The 19,068-nt window shown below is 42.8% G+C and overlaps 1 protein-coding gene across 1 annotated transcript in view; it reads right to left on the reverse strand.

The window, feature by feature from the left end:
- Positions 1–18,198, reverse strand: part of PDLIM4 (PDZ and LIM domain 4) — a 63,479-nt gene extending 45,281 nt beyond the window's left edge. The window contains exons 1-2 of the mRNA XM_033140060.1: positions 17,906–18,198; positions 3,005–3,156 (exon numbers count right to left, since the gene is read on the reverse strand). Of these exons, the coding sequence (XP_032995951.1) occupies positions 3,005–3,156; positions 17,906–17,998 (245 nt within the window). The 5' untranslated portion in view covers positions 17,999–18,198. The remainder of the gene's footprint in view (positions 1–3,004; positions 3,157–17,905) is intronic.
- Between the last annotated feature and the right edge of the window lie 870 nt (positions 18,199–19,068).

Below are 19,068 nucleotides of genomic sequence, written 5' to 3' on the forward strand. Positions count from 1 at the left end.
GTTTATAAGCTGTGGAATGTGTATCACTGAACTATTAAGAACTTGCAAGTTTTACTCCCTTCAGTGATGTCCAAACTGAATAGAGTTTTTGACGACTGGGCCTTAAATTATGTTATTACAATGATGCAGCTAAGGCTGAAGTCCAACAGGACTTACTTTGGAGGGAAATGCAAGGTATTTGTAGGTTACACCAGTTCCTAACAGTAAGCTGAACATTTCTCCTAATCATCTAACAAGTGAAAGTCAGCTCAGTGTAAATGCTAAATCAGTTTTATGTAAGAGAATGCAATTTCCCCCCCCTGAAAGTAGGAAAATGAAAGCAAATGTATTCTGTGCTTCTGATGTCTGAACATCACAATGCAGGCATTTTGTGGACATAAAACACATATGTATTTTTTTTGTAAGGAATGGATGTTAAACATGCTGATTTTATAGAAGTATTTGGATGTGGGAGGTCTAGATTAATTATAGAAGGGTAGCTTCCCATTTCTTTTGAGAAGTGTTGCTATGCAAGGATGACTCATTCCCAGTGACAAAATAGACCTGGATGTGGTTGAATAGTGACTAACTTTTATTGGCCAGACAGAATGGTTAGGAATTCAACAAATTGCTGAGTGGAGAAATAAATAAAAAAACCACATCACCTCTATGTTTAATTTGGTCCAGTCTAAAAACAGAATCAATAAAAATGTTACTGTAGTTGCTTTACCTGATGCACAAAAAAATAAACAAATTGATTTTCCCCATTCGGAGAGACCTTGCTTTTTACAGAGAGGCAGTTGCTACATTTTGGAGGCAAATATACTTTAGATTTAAATTCTTTAGAGTGGCTGGGGAGACCCGGCCAGATGGGCGGGGTATAAATAATAAATTATTATTATTACAGTGGTACCCCGCTAGACGAATGCCTCGCTAGACGAAAAACTCGCTAGACGAAAGCATTCGTCTAGCGGGAGGCAGCCCCGCTAGACGAAAAAGTCTATGGGGCTGCCTCGCAAGACGAAAAAATTTCGTCTTTTTTTTTTTTTGTTTTGCGGAGCGCGGCTCCCATTGCCGCTCCGCAAGACGAAAACCCCGCTAGACGAAAATTTTCGCGGGACGAATTATTTTCGTCTAGCGGGGTACCACTGTATTGCTTTATAAAGCATTCATAAATGCAGCAATGACCTGACATGGAGAAGTGAAAGGAACAAAAGAAACACCAACTCCTGTATCATCCAGTAATGTTAGTAGGTCCTGGACAGTAATCAAATCCTTACAAGAAAGAACAGAGTACAATAGTGATCAAAATTAGAACTACCGGTATGTTGAATTTTCATTCTCACACATTTTTGAGAATGTGTGCACTCCCCCAAACTCTAATTTCCAGTTTTAATTATGTTTGCAGTCATTGTTCCCTCAAACTGTTGTTGCTTTGGCACTTAAAAAAAACAAACACTTTAACTGGGCTTTGTCTTCCTAAATACTGTACATAAGTGTCTGCTGGATCAGGCCAATGGCCAATGAAGTACAGCATCCTGTTCTCACAGTGGCCAACTAGATGCCTATGAAAAGCTCCAAAGAAGGACCTGAGCACAACAGCACACTCCCCGCTCGTGATTCCTAGCAACTGGCTTTCAGAGGCATACCACCTCCAAGATTGGAGGCAGAACATAGCCATCATGGCTAGTAGCCATTGATAGTCTTATACTCCATGAATTTCTCCTTCAATAATTGATAAAAATTTTCAGAGATCATGTAATTATTGTGATGACTTCTTGGGGCCATAGAGCCAACCTGATTTAGTTACCCAGTGACATCCGATCAGTGCAAATGCAGGAGGCGCTGGGTAGCAAAAATGTCAGGTGTTCTGATTACCAATCGGCTGGAGGTCTCCTAGAAAACATGGCTGCAAAAGCAGCTAGATTTTAGTTCCTCACAGGCCAAGACTTTCTCGCTGGTTCTGAAGGCAGATGGAGCAAAGATGTTAGAAGCTGCCCTCCCCGTTCTCAGATATTGCAAGGGTTATTCCTCCCCCAGGGCAAATGCTTTTATATCCTTTCTAGGGCGGTGGTGGTGGGCTGAAGCTAAAATGGGAGGCAGTTTTTAAGGGGTACACAAATGTTTACAAAACTCACTTCCCTAGTTCAGCTAAGCTTTTATCAAAACGGCATAAAATTTACTTTAGCCACAATAGTGTTTATTTTGGTGCAGAAATATGCTAGTTAAAGTTATGTGGAAACAAATGTGGTGTTGAAAGCATTACATCATGTTGTTTCTGAACAATGTGGTCTCATTCAATCACAGTTATTGAAGACCTGCTGCACTAGAGATAAACACTCCCACATATCTCATTGTCTTACAATATGAGAATGATAGCAAGAAACAGAGCCCCAGATATCATCTAGTGTATCTGTAGACTTGCAATACTTAAATTCACTGAAACTGATGATAATTCAGTTTGCATTTTAAAGCTGTGTGTTCTATTGCTAAGCTATCGTTAGAGTTGAGAAGGACAGGTTGCATTTGAAAATGTAGTGTGATAAAAAAAATCCATTATACAACCCACAAGTGTGTATCGTGAACAATAGGTAGGAAATGACCGACTAATTGTGATCTGTCAGTTGCTTCATACATTCTGATATGTCTATGCACACATCCCTATGCATGTTGACTTTTTAAAAAGGGTCGTCTTTACTCCTAGAAAGTAAAAAGTTGAACATTTTGAGAGAATGGGCAGTATTCAATTAATTCTTACTCAGAGTGGACCCATTAAAATTAATGGGCCAATCATGTTCATTTATTTTAATGGGTCTACTCTTGAGTAAAACTTGCTTGCATACCACTCAATGGATATAGGAATGTACCCTCCAACATTTAGGATACTACACATAGCACATTTGTGAGTGAGGTGCAAGCAGATGCATAATCCCACTGTCTAGCCACAGGTTCAGTACATACATTTTGGTGAATGTGTGCACAGATGTAGCGCGTCAGCATGAAGAGGCAAGCACAGATAATTTACCTGTTCACAGATAGGGTCAGCTGATCCAGGCAAGCTTTGATCTTGTTTTGTGCTTCTAGATGTGTCATGTTTTCTGTGCTCTCACCATTAATTGACAAGATGACATCACCTGGGCAAAGGCTGGCAAGGGCGGCTTTGCTTCCAGGATTAATCTGCATGAGAGAAAGAAAAGTTTAATTACTATGAAGCTTTAATAGCGAGTGACTCAGATTTGTTCCTCAATGTAAACTGCATGTGGAGAAAAAGCAGATGCAGGACATTTATTGACTTTTATTCTTATTGGGGTTGTGAGTGAAGAAAGCAGAGTAGAAACTGGTAGCACACTGTTTTTAGAGCTTCCCTGAGCGAGCAGCTTTGAACTGAGAGAGCCAGCAGAAAAGAACAGAGAAACCCACAGGAAAACTGCTGATCCATTACAAACGGCCAAAGTCTCTCTGCAACCATTTCCAGCTCATAAGGATTGTAACTAAGGTTAAAATGTACAGTATTGACTTCTTTCTTTCTCTTTAGAGTGCCATGTGTTATGTGACCAGCACCGTGCCTATTTCGAGTTAAAAGGCTCAGTGAACTTCGTCTCCATTGACAATAGTTCAGGTTAGAAGCTTGAAACCCAGGTCATGATGCTATGGCCAAATATCACCAATAAAGTGTGTTAAGGGTGCTTATGGAATCTGCGCCTGCTGGATTTTTGAGATTTCACTGTACTAAATTAGGTTGCACCCAACAACGTTCTCATGCTCTTTGATCCAGTGGAGACTTCCAGCTCCATGTATTCATGCTCCTTGTTCACAAGAGCATCCGGCGGTTGCCATACAAGAGTCCACCAGTGCAGCACAGTGTGTACCCCCACACAGTTCCATGGCCTGGTGAATAGGGACCATAGAGTAGTGGGAAGTCAATGTTGCATCATGGGGGAGGTGTGTACTAGCAGAGAGGTGAAAAAAGCACACTTTCTGTCCAATATGCAGCTGAAGACAGAGTATGTAGATGTTCAGGTTGGTAGGGCATTCCAGCACCAGACAGCAGCCACAGGGATATAACTTGAACCTTGCTAACTTATTATTGATATTCTGGGGGAAATGTTACAATTGAGACTCATTCAGAAGCTAGATAAATCCAAGCTGAATCTTATACTGTGAGCGGACTGCAAATGCATTTGGCCCTTGGAAACCCCCGTTTTTATTACCAAGGTTCACTGTTTTGTCACATGCTTCAGATCAGCTCATTCAGTTCAAGGGACAAATGAGGAATTGTTTCTATAATTGAAAGAAACAGTCAACATGGTGGCAACTATTCTAATAGCTTTCTGCCGGGGTGTTATCTTCCACAACTTTCCCTGACTGCTGTTCAGATTACCTGTCACTTTCCAGTCATGCATGAAATATCATGCTGTTTATTAAATCTTTATCGCTTCCCCTCCTGCTGTTTTTGTATTAATGCCAAAATCTTGCAAAGCTTGTAACTCCCTTTGAGGGAGGCTAATGACACATCCTGTAGTTTGAATTTGTACTTTGAATCTGAAAGAAAAATGGGGAGTGGATTCTACACTCCAAAATGAAACAAAGTTTTTCTTGAACCACTGGGTATCAGAACAAATAGTCTTGATGCACAAGATTAATCTATAATGATATAATGGAAGTAGATCAGTGGCCAATGAATTTGTGAATAATTTAACTCCATGTTTACCCTCTAGCTTTCTCCACAGTCATTCACAGCATCTGTTATTGCTTCCAAGCACAATTGCCATGAAAAGCTAGACTACTATGGTAATAATAATAATAATAATAATAATAATAATAATAATAATATTTATACCCTGCCCATCTGGCTGGGTTCCCCCAGTGTTATCTAATGAAACATTTCTTTGGAGTTTTGGTTAATTATATCTTGCTGCGTTAAGAGATCATTCTTATTGCAATGACCATAATTCTGTTTCCTCAAGAGATGTGCAACTTCTTTGAAATAAACTGAGAATGATTTTCTTACAAATAAATAAGCACTTGCTGTTTAATATGGATCATAGATGACAAAACTTTCACCACAGTAGTTTTTAGTTAATAGCTTACTGTAACTATATATGGCTTTTCTGTTAATTCACAGAAAGCCAGTACAGTAATAATTTAAAGTAACAGAACAAAAACATTGAACAACAAACAATAAAAGAGCAGAATTCTCTGAAGCAGGCTTTTCAGAAATGAATTGCATAGCACATGGATGATGTAAGATTGGAAACCTTTTCTTTAAATTAGATGAGTGTTTTTTATATACAAATGATTGAGGGTGCCATCACAAAACAAAATTAAGTATGAAACAGAGGTAGGGTCTGAACCACAATACAAAAACTCATCATTTTCTGTTTGAATTTAGCAAACCCCTCAATCCACAGAAGGCAAGCTCCTTCTTGGCTTTCAGGCAATTCCCCTCATCTCTCTTTCTTCCCTCCCCCATTAACATCAGCACCCAAACGTATGCAAGATTGGCACTGCAGAATTGTCAATTGGAACTGTGTCAGGTTAGGACTATAATCCTGCCCAAGATTATAAAGCCTTTTTAACCATACCTTCAGGTACTCCTAAAGTGACAATACCCTACAGGTCCTTTTCTGTGATGGCCCACCACCTCTGGAACTCGTCCCCTCTTGAATAGCTCCCTCACTCCTTACATTTAGGAGGGCATTTAAAGCTGTTTAAAAAATAAATAAATCAGGCTTTGGAACTCCTCTAGCTATTTTGGCTGCTATCTAATCTGCTATAGTTTTGAGTTGTCTGTTATATTCCTACTTTATATACACATCAGTAGCTGTATAAGAAGCATTTTATTCAGCTTCTCAAGCTTTCTATTTCGTAAAAAACACTCATGCAACAACCCTAGAAGTATGTACCGTACTGACAGAGTCACTTTTCTATTCAGATGCTGTATTACATAACTTAAAAATATTATACAGATGCTGTGTCATGAAACCTAAACATTCAGTCTGACCCTTCTAGCCATTGCCCTTTATTAAACCCCTTATGGGCCCATTTCTTTCAGAACTGAGATGGTGGTGAGAGGAAGTCGGAGAAATAGCTTATTGCTGACTTTTAATGGACTAGATTTTTTAAAAGCATAAAAAAGCACGTCTGCATAGCATTCTATTTTTTATTAACCAAAGCACAAACACTAAAATGTTCCATAAAAAGGTTTAAGTTTAGAATTGTCCCTAACTAACAGTTCCTTAAGATGGAGACCAGACAAAGACTGTATTAAAACAAGCATATGCTTTTAACAAGATTCATTAACTGGGTTCCATTAAAACAACACAGAAAAGTGTGTTTTAGTGCGTTGCAAATATCACCGACTGCTATTGATTACAATTGCCTATCAACACCACAAGCAGTTTTGGCAAGGAGCAGATGAGTTGCAACTGACAATCATGCAAGTTCAACTCTCTTGGTATGGGGGTGGAAAACGTATGCAAGCCAAAGGAAGACTTAAGATGAACAACTTACACAATTCTGAATGAAGTGACTCAGTGCACGACAGACACCTTCCTTTGGATGTTTCAGTTTGTTATTTGTTTTGTCTAGACTAGAAAAGTTTCTGAACTTGAAAGTTCTCTATTGTATTTTGCAGAGAGCCATGCAAAGCAGGGCTATTTAACAGACAATGGTACCTTCATTTCTGCTTTCATTGCAGGGCTGAAAGGGATGCCAGGCATCCCCCAGTCTAGTTCCTTGCTTTTCATCTGTTTGTGTGATTACTATAGTTGGGCTGACACATGAGGGAAATGAAGTCATGACCTCCGAAGGTAAGATATATTGTTTGCATTTTCTCTGGTTTAGCATAGTGTTAAGAGACTGAACTATGAAACAGAAAGAGCTTACAACGTGGCAATTAGCAGACACAGGGCACGCAATCTGGATTGTAACCACAATGAGGGGCAAAAGGGTTCTGGCATACCATATATACTTGAGTATAAGCCTAGTTTTTCAGCACACTTTTTGTGCTTTAAAAGCTGCCCTCGGCTTATACTCAAGTCAACCATTCCTTAAGAAGTGTACAAGAACGGTGGTTCTTTAATTTCCCCAGGCAGCTTGTTCCATTCCTGAACTGCTCACATAAATGCAAACTTTAGACCCCAGAAGGCAGAAAGCCTATCAGTTAAGGAAGTATTAAAACCCCACAGGTGCTCACTTTCCCTGGCTCCTGCTTAAACAGGACAGGATCCCAGCCTTCTCTGTATAACACAAGGGAACATTGCGCTGTGAGTTAAACCACAGAGCCCTAGGGCTTGCTGATCAGAAGAATGGCGGTTCGAAACCCTGCGACGGGGTGAGCTCCACAGCAGCAAAGGAGGAAGAGGAAGGAGCAGCCCAAAGGGCTGCTTTGGGCTGCTCGTTCCTCCTCTACCACAGTGGCAAAGGCGAACCGGCTTATACTTGAGTCAATAAGCTTTCCCACATTTTTGTAGGGAAATTAGATGCCTCGGCTTATATTTGGGTCGACTTATACTCGAGTATATACGGTAGATCAAACCTTCCTACACATGCTATTTACTGTTAAAAAGCCCTTCAACAATTGCTAGTTTTGAGAATGGTACTGCATCTAGTTGGGCTGTCAATTATAATATGATTTTCTGTGCTAATTATTTATGTAATTTTTCTCCCTGCTTTTTTTTCTTGCAAAATATAGAAAAGAGTCCTGAATAAATCATATTTCAGTACAATGCATGGCTGGTATTTTATACTGATTTGTTTGCAAACACCTTATGCTGTTGCAAAAGGTCCCTCAACCCCCAGGAATGTCTTTTTGCAGGGTGCATGAGGGTAAAATGGTGGAAGGAGCCAGGAAAGCCTTACTGCATGAGTGGAGTTCTGCTTGCTCTTCTTTGAATCCAACCCATTGAGTGGCAAAGGAACACTAAATATTTCCAGTTAATTGTGCGAGCTTGGTAAAGGAAAGGCAAGAGTTAGGGTTGTGTGCCTTTTTCATATATAAGGTCTTGCAATCCCATTACCCCTCCAACCTTCTAAACGCTACTACCCACAACTTCTCTTCTAGCCATGAATGTGGGAGAACAGGATCAATGACTGCCTTTGTGAGGGCTGCTTCCATCTGCTGATGCGTGGAGTGCTCAGCTCTGTCCCCTGGAGACTGACACATTTCCTTCACATCCACAGTATAAAGCTATTCCTCTCCAGAGACTGCAAGAGCCTGCTGCTAAAATGTATGGTTTTAGTTATGAATCTTGTTGCCAGCCAAGAAGAGCTGAGTTATCTCACGAGTGAGGAAAAGGGAAGCCGAGCACCACAGTGCTTGGCTTCCCCCATCCATGTCATCCTCTAACGGTAGAATTATATGTTTCAGTTACAGGAATCATATGGCTGTTGCCAAAAGCAGCAACCTTACAGCTCTTTCTCCCTCCTCCCCCGCAAACATTTAACAGTACAAAGCATATAATGTGCCAATCCCAACCCTTGAAAGCCAAGGGAATCAATTGGAGAATGGACAAAGAGACTCTCAGCTCAGTGACATCATGTCACACATTTTGCACCAAAGGTTATGGGAAAGATAGGAAGTGGAGACATAGGGCTGGTGTTTTTGAGGGCCAGTGGAAAGTATGAGGGCTGCAACCAGGGCTGGGCCCAAGACATTTCAGCACCTCAGGCAACCCCAGAATGGAGCTACCCCTCCCCCTGCCAGTGAAGAAGGAGTGAATGAAGGTCAACATTAGGAACGGATTGGGGGAAAGAGAGAAAGATCAACATTGGGATCTGCTTGCCCTGGGTCTGTTCTAGGAGCAAGAAGGCCCAGGATCATGAACCAAGGGGATGAGGAGTTCAATGGAGCTGAGAACTTGTTACTGAGGTCCAGTGCCGAGGGCCTTCTGGCGGTTCCCTTGCTACGAGAAGCCAAGTTACAGGGAACCAGGCAGAGGGCATTCTTGGTAGTGGCACCCACACTGTGGAACACCCTCCCACCAGATGTCAAAGAGGAAACCAACTACCAGACTTTTAGGAGACACCTGAAAGCAGCCCTGTTTAGGGAAGCTTTTAATGTTTAATAGATTATTGTATTTTAACATTCTGTTGGAAGCCGCCCAGAGTGGCTGGGGAAACCCAGCCAGATGGGCGAGGTATAAATAAATTATTATTATTATTATTATTATTATTATTATTATTATTATTATTATTATTATTATTACAATAACTTTTCAAACCCATCTGCCAAGCTCAAAAGCCAAAGCAGGGGACCCTTACTTACAGGAATCTTTATTCCTATTGGAGTGTCTACCCTTTGTCAAGGTGGGTGCATGACTTAGCCACCCACTGCTGAGAAAATATTTTTAAAGAGAGCCCAAGAGGTACCACATGTACCCAGCCCAATAAAGCCATTGTGCTTATCTAATTAAATTAAGCAAATCTCCCTCATTTCTGAATCATAAAATTAGGACCTCTTGATGCACTCACTCAGATGTCTCTAACAATATAAATATAAATATATTTATATTCTTTGTGTATCAATTTATCACTGGCAATAATATATTATTTTTATCTCCTAGTGCCATTTCTGTAATTCAATTCACTGCCCTCTGTTTACTCACTTTTAGAGCTGTAACAAATGGCTGAGTATGAAAACAATCCTTTTAAAACTGGTTGTTGTGGTTTTTGCTTCTTTTGAATAAATATAAGCACAATAGCTGGACGGATCTGATTATTATACCAAGCTATTAAATTTACATATTGTAAATATACTTATGTGTTAGCAGCATCACTGTTATAAACTGGGGACCTGATCCTACTCCCATTTTATTTCAGGTACAAGGTTTGGACTCAGTGACACTTTCTATTTTAAAATGTTTTTGGTTGTTGTTCTGTTGATAATGTCAAATCATGACAGTCTGCTTGAGAAATGGATGAGATGGTTTCAGGCCTTGGTTCAAAGTGGGAACCTTGATGTTTGCATATTATTTCCACAGAAACTTGGAGCACCTGCGTCAGGAGAACAATAGTTTAAACTTTGTTTTTAGAATACTGATGTCATTACACTAACATTGTAAAAGTTCTGTAAATCCCCTCCATTAGGCTGAATGTGTTTTGTTTTGTCCAGCTTGGCAAAGCTTGAAAATGTTTAGGGTGTGTGAGGTTTATTTTGTTAAGCTTCCACCAAGGTCAGACCTTGAAGGAATGGAACAACATGAATCATTCCTTCCGTCTGATTTCCTATCCCAGATTATCAGTGGGGCTGATTAATTAAAGTAATTCATTTTATGCACAAAGTCATGTTTAACTTAAGTTTTCTCCAGGGGGGGGCACTATTAAGTGCATAAGGTAAGGGTAGTTCATATTGATGTTCAAAAGCAAGAAAATGTAAAACTGAGCCACAAAGACCCGCACATTTCTACTTAAGAAATAGAACTGAATTTTCCACAGCAAATCCAAAAACTAGTAATTTATCAGAAGCCAACCACTGTTAAATAGAGGAAATAATTGCCATTAATGCAGCTACACCATTTTTGTTGAGAAACACCACCCATGCTGTATTGCATGATTAAATTATACACATGGATTACATGATAGTGCACAAGTAGACCTATAAGCATATTCCAGCCATAAGACACAAAGGCTTCTTTTGTGGTCTCTACAACCACAGCAGGCACTGTAACTTTCCAACAGTTTGACTTCACCCCTGAAAGGGCACTCTTCCATTGTCTCCCAAGACAGATGGATGCCAGCCAACCAACAATATATTCCTTGCTTCAAATTAACACTCAAAAGCTAGATTTGCTCTAGTGTATATATATATATCTGTAACGTTTTATGATATTGATAGTTGTTGGCACATCTTCCCAACCTAAACACAAATGACTGTGATATTCATGAGCTGGAAACATCTTCCTTTAGCACAGGGGTTGCCATGGGCATCAGTGTGCCCACCAATAACCAATGAAAGGTTTCAATAAACATTCCCTCAAAAATCCACATGAGAGACTGATTGGATTTCCTGCTCACCTCCTGTTTGCATTAGTTCAGCCCCCTTAAACATGAGCATATTTCATGGATGACAGGATTGGACATTCATCCTACTATCTCCTCTGGCAGTGGCTGATGTAGGCGCATTTTCCCCATTGATGGCAAAGGGACAAACCTGCATTATTTTATGGTTCTGTCTCTTTTTGTGCTTTCTTTGATGAAGCAGTCATTACACTATGCCGCCATGACAGCCATGTTTGTGCTATGTCATGTAGTGGGGGGTGGGTCCAGGGAGGCCATGGCCCCGAGTGCAAATTTATGAGGGGGGTGCAACCAGGCGCCCCCACAACAGGCTCCCACATAGAGGCCAGAGCTGTATGAAGGCAAGCCACACCTAGGCCAGGCCTTTGGGGCTGGGCAGTGGCAGTGCCTCCTCATGGCTGGCAGAGGGACACCTGCACGTGTGCCACCACCACCCACAGAAGAAGCAGGGAGGAAGAGGAAGGCGGGAAAGCAATGTTAGAGCCACATGTGTTGCCCAGAGCGCTTAGCTGCAAGGACAGGAGGTCAAGGCAACACAGCAGTGCTATTGGTTTCACATTTCTCTGCCTTATTTCTGCTCCCAGGTTGGGGCTAGTTTGCAAGGAGAGACTCCCTTGATTAGATGCTGGCCAGCGAATGGACTGATTGCTGCCCAGTCCACCAGGGTGTCAGGGAGCCGACAGGGAGAGCAGGTTGTTTGCAGGTCAGAGAAAGAGAGAGAAACACTTGGCCAACTTGCAGTTAGTTTCTTTATTAAGGAAGCAGAACAAAGAACACACAGAGGGCAATCCTGTCTTAACGAAGCAGTTGTTCAGTGGGGCATAGCAAGCTGTCAGCAGAAAAGCTGTCAGAGTGGCCCTGAGGATGAATTGCAGGTTCTACCTCCCCTCTGCCATCACTTTCAGCACCTACATAAAAACTGGGAACCTCCTCTCCCTGTCCTCTCTTTGCTATCCCTCAAACACCCTACTTCTAGCACATCCCAGCTTCTCCCCTCCTCTGAGGTGAGACCAGAGTCCCACCACCAGTCCCCAGGCTTGAAATCCTCTTCCTCTGTGTCTTCCCTGCGGAGCTCTTGGTTGGGTGGATTCCACCACTCCTTCTCATCCAGCCAGTTCCTAACACAGGGGGATGCAACACTTGCCCCCGCCCCAGGCTCCAGCTGCCCACTCTATGCCCCTGACACCATGCCTCAATGGCAGCAACTTTGTGACTAGCCCTTTGTCGAAATTCCAGATGTGCCCACTGGCCCAAAACGGTTCACAGTGCCTGGTTAGTGGGGCTTAATTCTGAGTAAACATTTATAGGATTGCTCTGTAAGGCCACAGCCAATGTCCAATGCACATTTGTTAGGGAATAAACCTCACAACACAGTGAGACTAATTTCTGAGTGAACCTGAACAGGATCACACTTAAAACCACTTAGGAATAGGTCCTCTGGTGGTTCTCTGGATGTGATAAATTCCATTAAGACCAAAGGGTGGCAAGGAGAATGACAGAGAGCTAGCAAACTTTTTTTAAATAAACAAAAAGTGTTGGTGCCTGGAGACCAATTGCTTTCCCTCTGGGCATATCTATTATGTGCTTGTTTAACAGATGTCTGTATTATTTTACTCACTCCTCATCAGTACCTTGTCACATGGTCCTTGCCTGCTACTACCCAAGGTCTGTGTTATTAAAATCCCCCCATTAAAATAATGGGATTTGGGCAAAACCTATATAAATTAAGAATAATATATAGAGTTTTGCAGCCAAATATATTCAAACTGACTGTCACAATTACAAATAGAATAGTTTTGAAAAGTTATTCATTTGCCTGTCTTTGACATTTTCTTTTAGGATTGCTGGATGTGATTCCCATTTACTGCAGCGACTTCTTCCAGGCTGAATGCAGCTACAGAGAATGAATTTTGCAGGCTGCGTGGGGGGAAAACACCTTTTAGCAGCTGTTCCTCCTTGCAATGTATGTGACAGCTTTATGAGCCATTATGTATACCTATCCCAAACACAAAATGGCTACAAAAGTGATATAAAAAGGGCAAGTTACCTATTTGACTTCAAAGAGAAATGTTCAGTCCTTTAAGACACTCCCAAGATTCAAAGTTCATAAACTTTTGCAATGAAAAGACAAAGGAGGTCAGTATTTTTGACACAACAAATACTCAAAATGGAATGGTCTAAATAGCATAGTTTGCTAACTCATTTACCAAGTTCTGTATTTTTGTGATAAAATACTGTTTTAATATTGGAAAAAAAATCCTTGCTGCTTTGTAATGTACATAAGACTTTTACCTATCCATTTTTCAAGGCAGCCTGGAGAAGAAATGGGTAACAGCATATTGTAGGATTACTTTATATTGTAGGATTACTTTATATTTGAATTTGAGATTAAACATGGGTGGCACTGTGGTCTAAACCACAGAGCCTAGGGCTTGCTGATCAGAAGGTTGGCGGTTCGAATCCCCGCGATGGGGTGAGCTCCCGTTGTTCGGTCCCAGCTCCTGCCCACCTAGCAGTTCAAAAGCACGTCAAAGTGCAAGTAGATAAATAGGTACTGCTCCAGCGGAAAGGTGAACGGCATTTCCATGCACTGCTCTGGTTCGCCAGAAGCGGCTTAATCATGCTGGCCACATGACCCGGAAGCTGTCTGCGGACAAATGCCTGTTCCCTTGGCTTATAGAGCAAGATGAGCGCCGCAACCCCAGAGTCGTTCGCGTCTGGACCTAAGGGTCAGGGGTACCTTTACCTTTATGTCTCTGGGACAGTAGCTGATGTTCTATATTAGGAAAAGAGCTTAGGATGTGTTGAATAGCTTAGCTTTAGCAGTGTAAATGTTTTGTTGTTGGGGGAGGAGGATTCAAAGTTAATTTTTATTAACTACTAAAATGGTCATAATCTCAGATGAAGCTGCTTCAAAAGGCCTCTCTGAAAGGCAAAATGCAGCCCTTCTCTTTAATTACTAACCATTGAGTTAAATCATAGCAAGGTTAACTTTGTATTAACAAGCCTGTAGCACACAACGTGCCAAATTCTGCACTGTCTCCGCTCCCTGAAACTCAGTTTATGAAAACAAGATTTCAAAAGTGTTGCTGCAGGCGGAATCTGGTGTGACACTGGAAAGCTGCTGGCCAGGTGGTCACATGCCATGTGCTTTGTGTTTCCTGGTGAATAAGAAATAGTACCTCAATTGTTTTCTTATCACATGAGATTATTGTACAGATTCCCTTTCTCAAGCTGAGGTGGGGAAGAGACTTTAAAATGTAAAGCTCTGTTATTTTAAACAGATGATTTGTTTTGTATTCCAAAGCACTGTTGTTTTTCTCCTTAGGAAACAAAAAAAAAATAGTGCTAGGATTTGAAAAAGATGGCATGACTACAGCCATGACTATAGCCACCACAATGTAAAGTCTGCCCAGCTTCCTCGCATAGCTTGCAGTAGGCCTACAAGAAAAATCTTTACAACTACCCAACCATTTGGCACCCTCCTAAATAGTAAGGGGGTATCCCACCACGCTTAACAGAAGTTGAACAAGCTTTGATCTGATTAACTGGACTGGCAGGTCCTGATGATCACTGACTGGCAAGATGGCTCATGGTGGATAGCTCAGTCAGTAGAGCAGGAGACTCAATCTCTGGATCATGGGTTTGAGCTCCACGTTGGACAAAAGATTCTGGCATTGCAGGGGGTTGGACTAGATGACCCTCATTATATCTTCCATCTCTACAATTCTATTATTCTATGGCTCATTCCGTTTCAAAATGCTCCAAGCTGCCCTTTTGTTCTCATTAGCCCCAGCTCTGTTGACATCACCTGCTGCTGGTCTTATCACATGAATTTCTATCCACAGTGAAATTTCCTTTGTGATAAGTTCAGGTGTCTAAAAGCTTCTTGCTCTGAAGGCCTCCCTTGAGCTTTTCTTCTCATTAGATCTGGCTGAGAGCCAGCTTCAGTCTCCCCCTACCCGAAATTTTCAGCTCTCAGAAATTTCATTCATATTCTGTTCCTCTCTCATCTCATCTTCAGGCCAATATGCTTAGGAACTCACATGTGGCCTCTACAATAAAACTAAGGCATATCTCTGGCACCTATGACTCCCATACTTCTGTAACATCACAAGAGTTCAGTTCAGGGGTTCAGTGGCTGGCAACTATAGTAGCTCAATAGAAACTCCAGTACAGAATGCTGGATCCTGGGCAGAAATGATAGATATCCCCCATTACTTCCACATCAGTTTACAAACTTCTACATCACAGATTTATATGAACCCTGTCTGGTCTACCAATTCATACCTCACTTTTTAGCTTCCTTAATATCTGTGGAAAACTCAGTCTGACAGGTATTGCCTAGCCTGTCTGTACCTTTTCTTTCTTCTCCCAGCAAGCCCTGTTACATTTTCCCCTTGAAAACTGACACCAAATACATATTCACTGCTTTTAAAATACCATTATGGTAGGCACCTGGAATGGTTTGCAGAAAGAGTCAAACAGGGAATTAATTAGCTGGAGTGGGTGGGAGGAGTGTCTGAAGGAAGAGGGCACAACAAAGTATGTTGGTTGAAGGGGGGCTACTCCTCCCATGCACTTTGCATTTTTATGTAAGAACATAAGTAGAGCCTGATGGATCAGGCCCACCCAGTCCAGCATCCTAGTGTCACAGAGGCCAACCAGATAGCTATAGGAAAACATGCAAGCAGGCCATTTGGTTTGTGAGTGGTGTATATGTGAACAGGACAAATGTAAGAGCGAAAGAGAAAACTACATCCACAAATTTGCATGGGTCTCTATTTATGTATTTCAAATTTGAACCGCTGAAAATATTTACAGCATTTTGAGTTGACATTTGCATCCAGAGCCTATGCATTGTTTACTCAGAAATGTATTTAACTCTGTTTAAAGGGGTTTACTTCCACGAAAGTGTGTATAGGATTGCATTCATTGTGTGGCTGGATTGGGGGGGGGGAGAATCAGATGCTCTCTAGTATCTAAATATATGATTTCTGTTAAAGGCATGTTTTTAGTAGGCACTTCAAAAATTCCAAGAGAGGACATCTTGCCAGTTACTGGGCTCCTGTTGGAAACAGTTTCTTAATTTCTTAAAACCACTATTGCCCTGTGGTGCATTCACTTGCTTAATGAAGCTCAAGAAGTGTACATATATCCATATCTGGGGGAGGGATTTGTGATTTACTGAGGACATTTTTCATTACAATAAAGCAAAAAAATAAAATAAATGCCATTTTCACAAGGAAATCCAGAGATCTTGTATGGAGCAAAAGAACCAGGAATACTTCAGGACAGGATCTCCAATATATAACACCACAATCCTAAAGGTAAGTATTACATTGATAGCTCAGGAGCAGCTATGCCAGAATGAAACATAGTAGGAATAGGGCCATGCTATCTACAGTACCCAAATGTGGATGTTTTCACAGTGGCCAAAGTGACTGAAGTGTAATTCTGCTTTGGGATAAATAAAATTAAAATGGTGAAATAACTATCCCTACCCGTTTTTACATTATACAATAACAGACCTGCGTTTTTCTGAAGAACTTCTAGAAATCAAACATTCTGATCGGTAGGCACTTTATTGGCATTTCAAGCCACCCTTCAATCATATTCTTTGGGTGGTTAATAATTAGTAATGGTTATTATTCATATGAGTCCAGAATTATCCTAAGCTTGTTTCTCAGACATTTTAGGACGCTGCACTGTTGTATGCTTAGGAATGTAAGCTGAGGTGAACAGTCCAACTGAAAACAAGTTAACTTCATAGCTAAGTCCCACGACTGTCAGGAAAACTTACTTCCCAGTCAACATGAATGGGATCGGTTTGTTTAAACCAGATATGAAAGTCATGCACCCCAGGTATAATTTCAGGAGAGCCATTCCTGATAAATGACTGGTCCAAGAATTGCCTTGCCTACACAGCGCTCGAAAATGCTGAGACCCAAGCAGAAAAGAGATAAACAGCAGATAAACCCAATCGCTTCAAAGGCTGGAGGTTCCCTGCTCTGCGCTGACGCTCTGCGTTCATTGGTGGGCCAAACACAACACCCAGTCAGACCACTTTGTGCAAACTTTCACTTGCTTCCCTGGAACAGATCTCAGGCGACCCAGCCTGCTAGTTAAAAGAAGCAACCCATCGCCGTTAAACGAGAACATCTTTTTCTGGTCTCTCAGCAGCCCGCTCGGGTTCTCCTTCTTTAAATCTAAATCGCTACCCAGCTTTGCTTAGCACACACTCCGATCCCAAATCATAGCCCTCTTCTCCACTTACAGCACCGGAGAGGAAACTCCTGAGTTTTGAAACCAAAGCAGCTGGGCAAAACCGGCCTCCTGCCTCAGCACCCCTGAAGGCGGGTCTTGATCCTGCCTCCTCCGTCGTCTTAAGTTTTCAAAAGCCATGCCACCCTCCCGCATCCAGCAGCGACGAGCGGAACTCGAGGCGCGCAACAAGTGCCTCTGCGGGGAGCGATGCTCCGCGGAGCGCTTGGCGTCCCTGGAATGCCGCCTTTGTTGCTGCTGTTGTTGCTGCTCCCCGCCGCGACCCAGTTGCCTCAGAGGCTGCGGCGCCCGGGAGGCAAGAAGACGGGGCACCCTCGTCTCCCCACCCCCACCCCCGTCGGTTGAGAGCCCCTGTTAATAGGAAATGGCGCAAAAGGCTTGCTGGTTTCCCTCGCCTCACGCGCTGCCGAAACTGACCGGGTCCCCCCCCCCCAGCCTCGCGGCGCGCAGGTCGTCGTCCCCTCAGAAGCCAGCCGAGCCGAGCCCAACGCGGGTCAGGGCATGGTGACAGCCTCGCGCCGGCCGGTGCCCGAGGCGCTTCTCAATGCAGCAGTCAGCCCGTCCCCCCAGTCCCCCACTGAAGAAAACGAAAGGGACGCGGTTTCTCCCTCGGGAGACTTACCCTGGAAATGGTCAGCGGGGTGCTGAAGTCCTTGCCCCCGACCAGCCGGAAGCCCCACGGCGAAGGGCCGCTCAGAGCCACTGTCTGGGGCATGGCGGGGTGCCTCAGTTCGAGAGAGAAAGCGAGAGAGAGAGAGAGGCTGAAGCCTGAGGGGGGAGAAGCGGCGCCTGCTCCGCTCACTCTCCGCTCGCTTCTCCCAAACTCGGCTGCTTTCTAATCCACTTAAAGCGGCTGCTAATCTCCGGTCCGGCCTGACGTCTCTCTGTTTCTCCACCTCGGGGAGAAGAGGAGGAGGAGGAGGAGGAGGCGGGGAGAGGCGGGTCGCTTGGCGCGCAGGGCGGTCGGGGCTTCGGAGTCCGACGGGTCGCTCTCAGGTGTCCTCAGGATGACCCTCCCGCTCCATGGAGCCCTGTTGGAGAACTTTTCTCTCTCACTCTTTTTGGTCAGGACCCTTCTCTTAACTGTAGGAGTTACATAGCAACACACAGCCCTTCCTACCTGTTGTTTTCTCACCAAGGACTAGTGGGGTTGCTCACCAGTTCTCGAATTACACAGAAGAAGAAACGAGCAGCCTGGGCTATGCTAACAGAACATTTCTTACCTTCACCTTTCATGGAAAACATTCCCCAGGGGCCTACAAAAGTGTGATTAAAACTATCTGCAGGACAGATAAATTGTGGATAAAGCCACCCAAAAGCATACAGTGAGGGAGGGTGGGACTGAAAACAAAAAACGAAAGAGCAGAGCCAGAGAAAATTCTAACGAAAACAGCTTCTAAAATAACTTGGCAAACAGTAGCTCACCTGCTGTCAAAAGAGAGAGAGAGATTATAAAAGGGGCTGGGTACTAAAGCCAAGGTCTAAAACCCACAGATGTCCCCATCTGCTTTGTGAATATGTAAAACAGCTCTGCTAAAGGAGATACTTGGATAAAGTAATAAAATCCACAAGCCCCATCCCCTAACCAGCACCCCCAAATTAGCCATATCACAGACTTCTAAAAACAACAGCATCACTTCCTCCACCCGCACGCACAGACCTATTTCTGATTAGTTGTCTACTTGCAAAATAAAAGAGTTTTGTGTGACATGCCTTTTCGCCTGCCTCTTGGAATGTAGCATAATTGAAGGAGGTCATGAAAAGTCTATGCCAGTGCACATTTTG

The sequence above is a fragment of the Lacerta agilis genome, chromosome 2, assembly GCF_009819535.1.
Source record: "Lacerta agilis isolate rLacAgi1 chromosome 2, rLacAgi1.pri, whole genome shotgun sequence".
Classification (NCBI taxonomy): Eukaryota; Metazoa; Chordata; class Lepidosauria; order Squamata; family Lacertidae; genus Lacerta; species Lacerta agilis.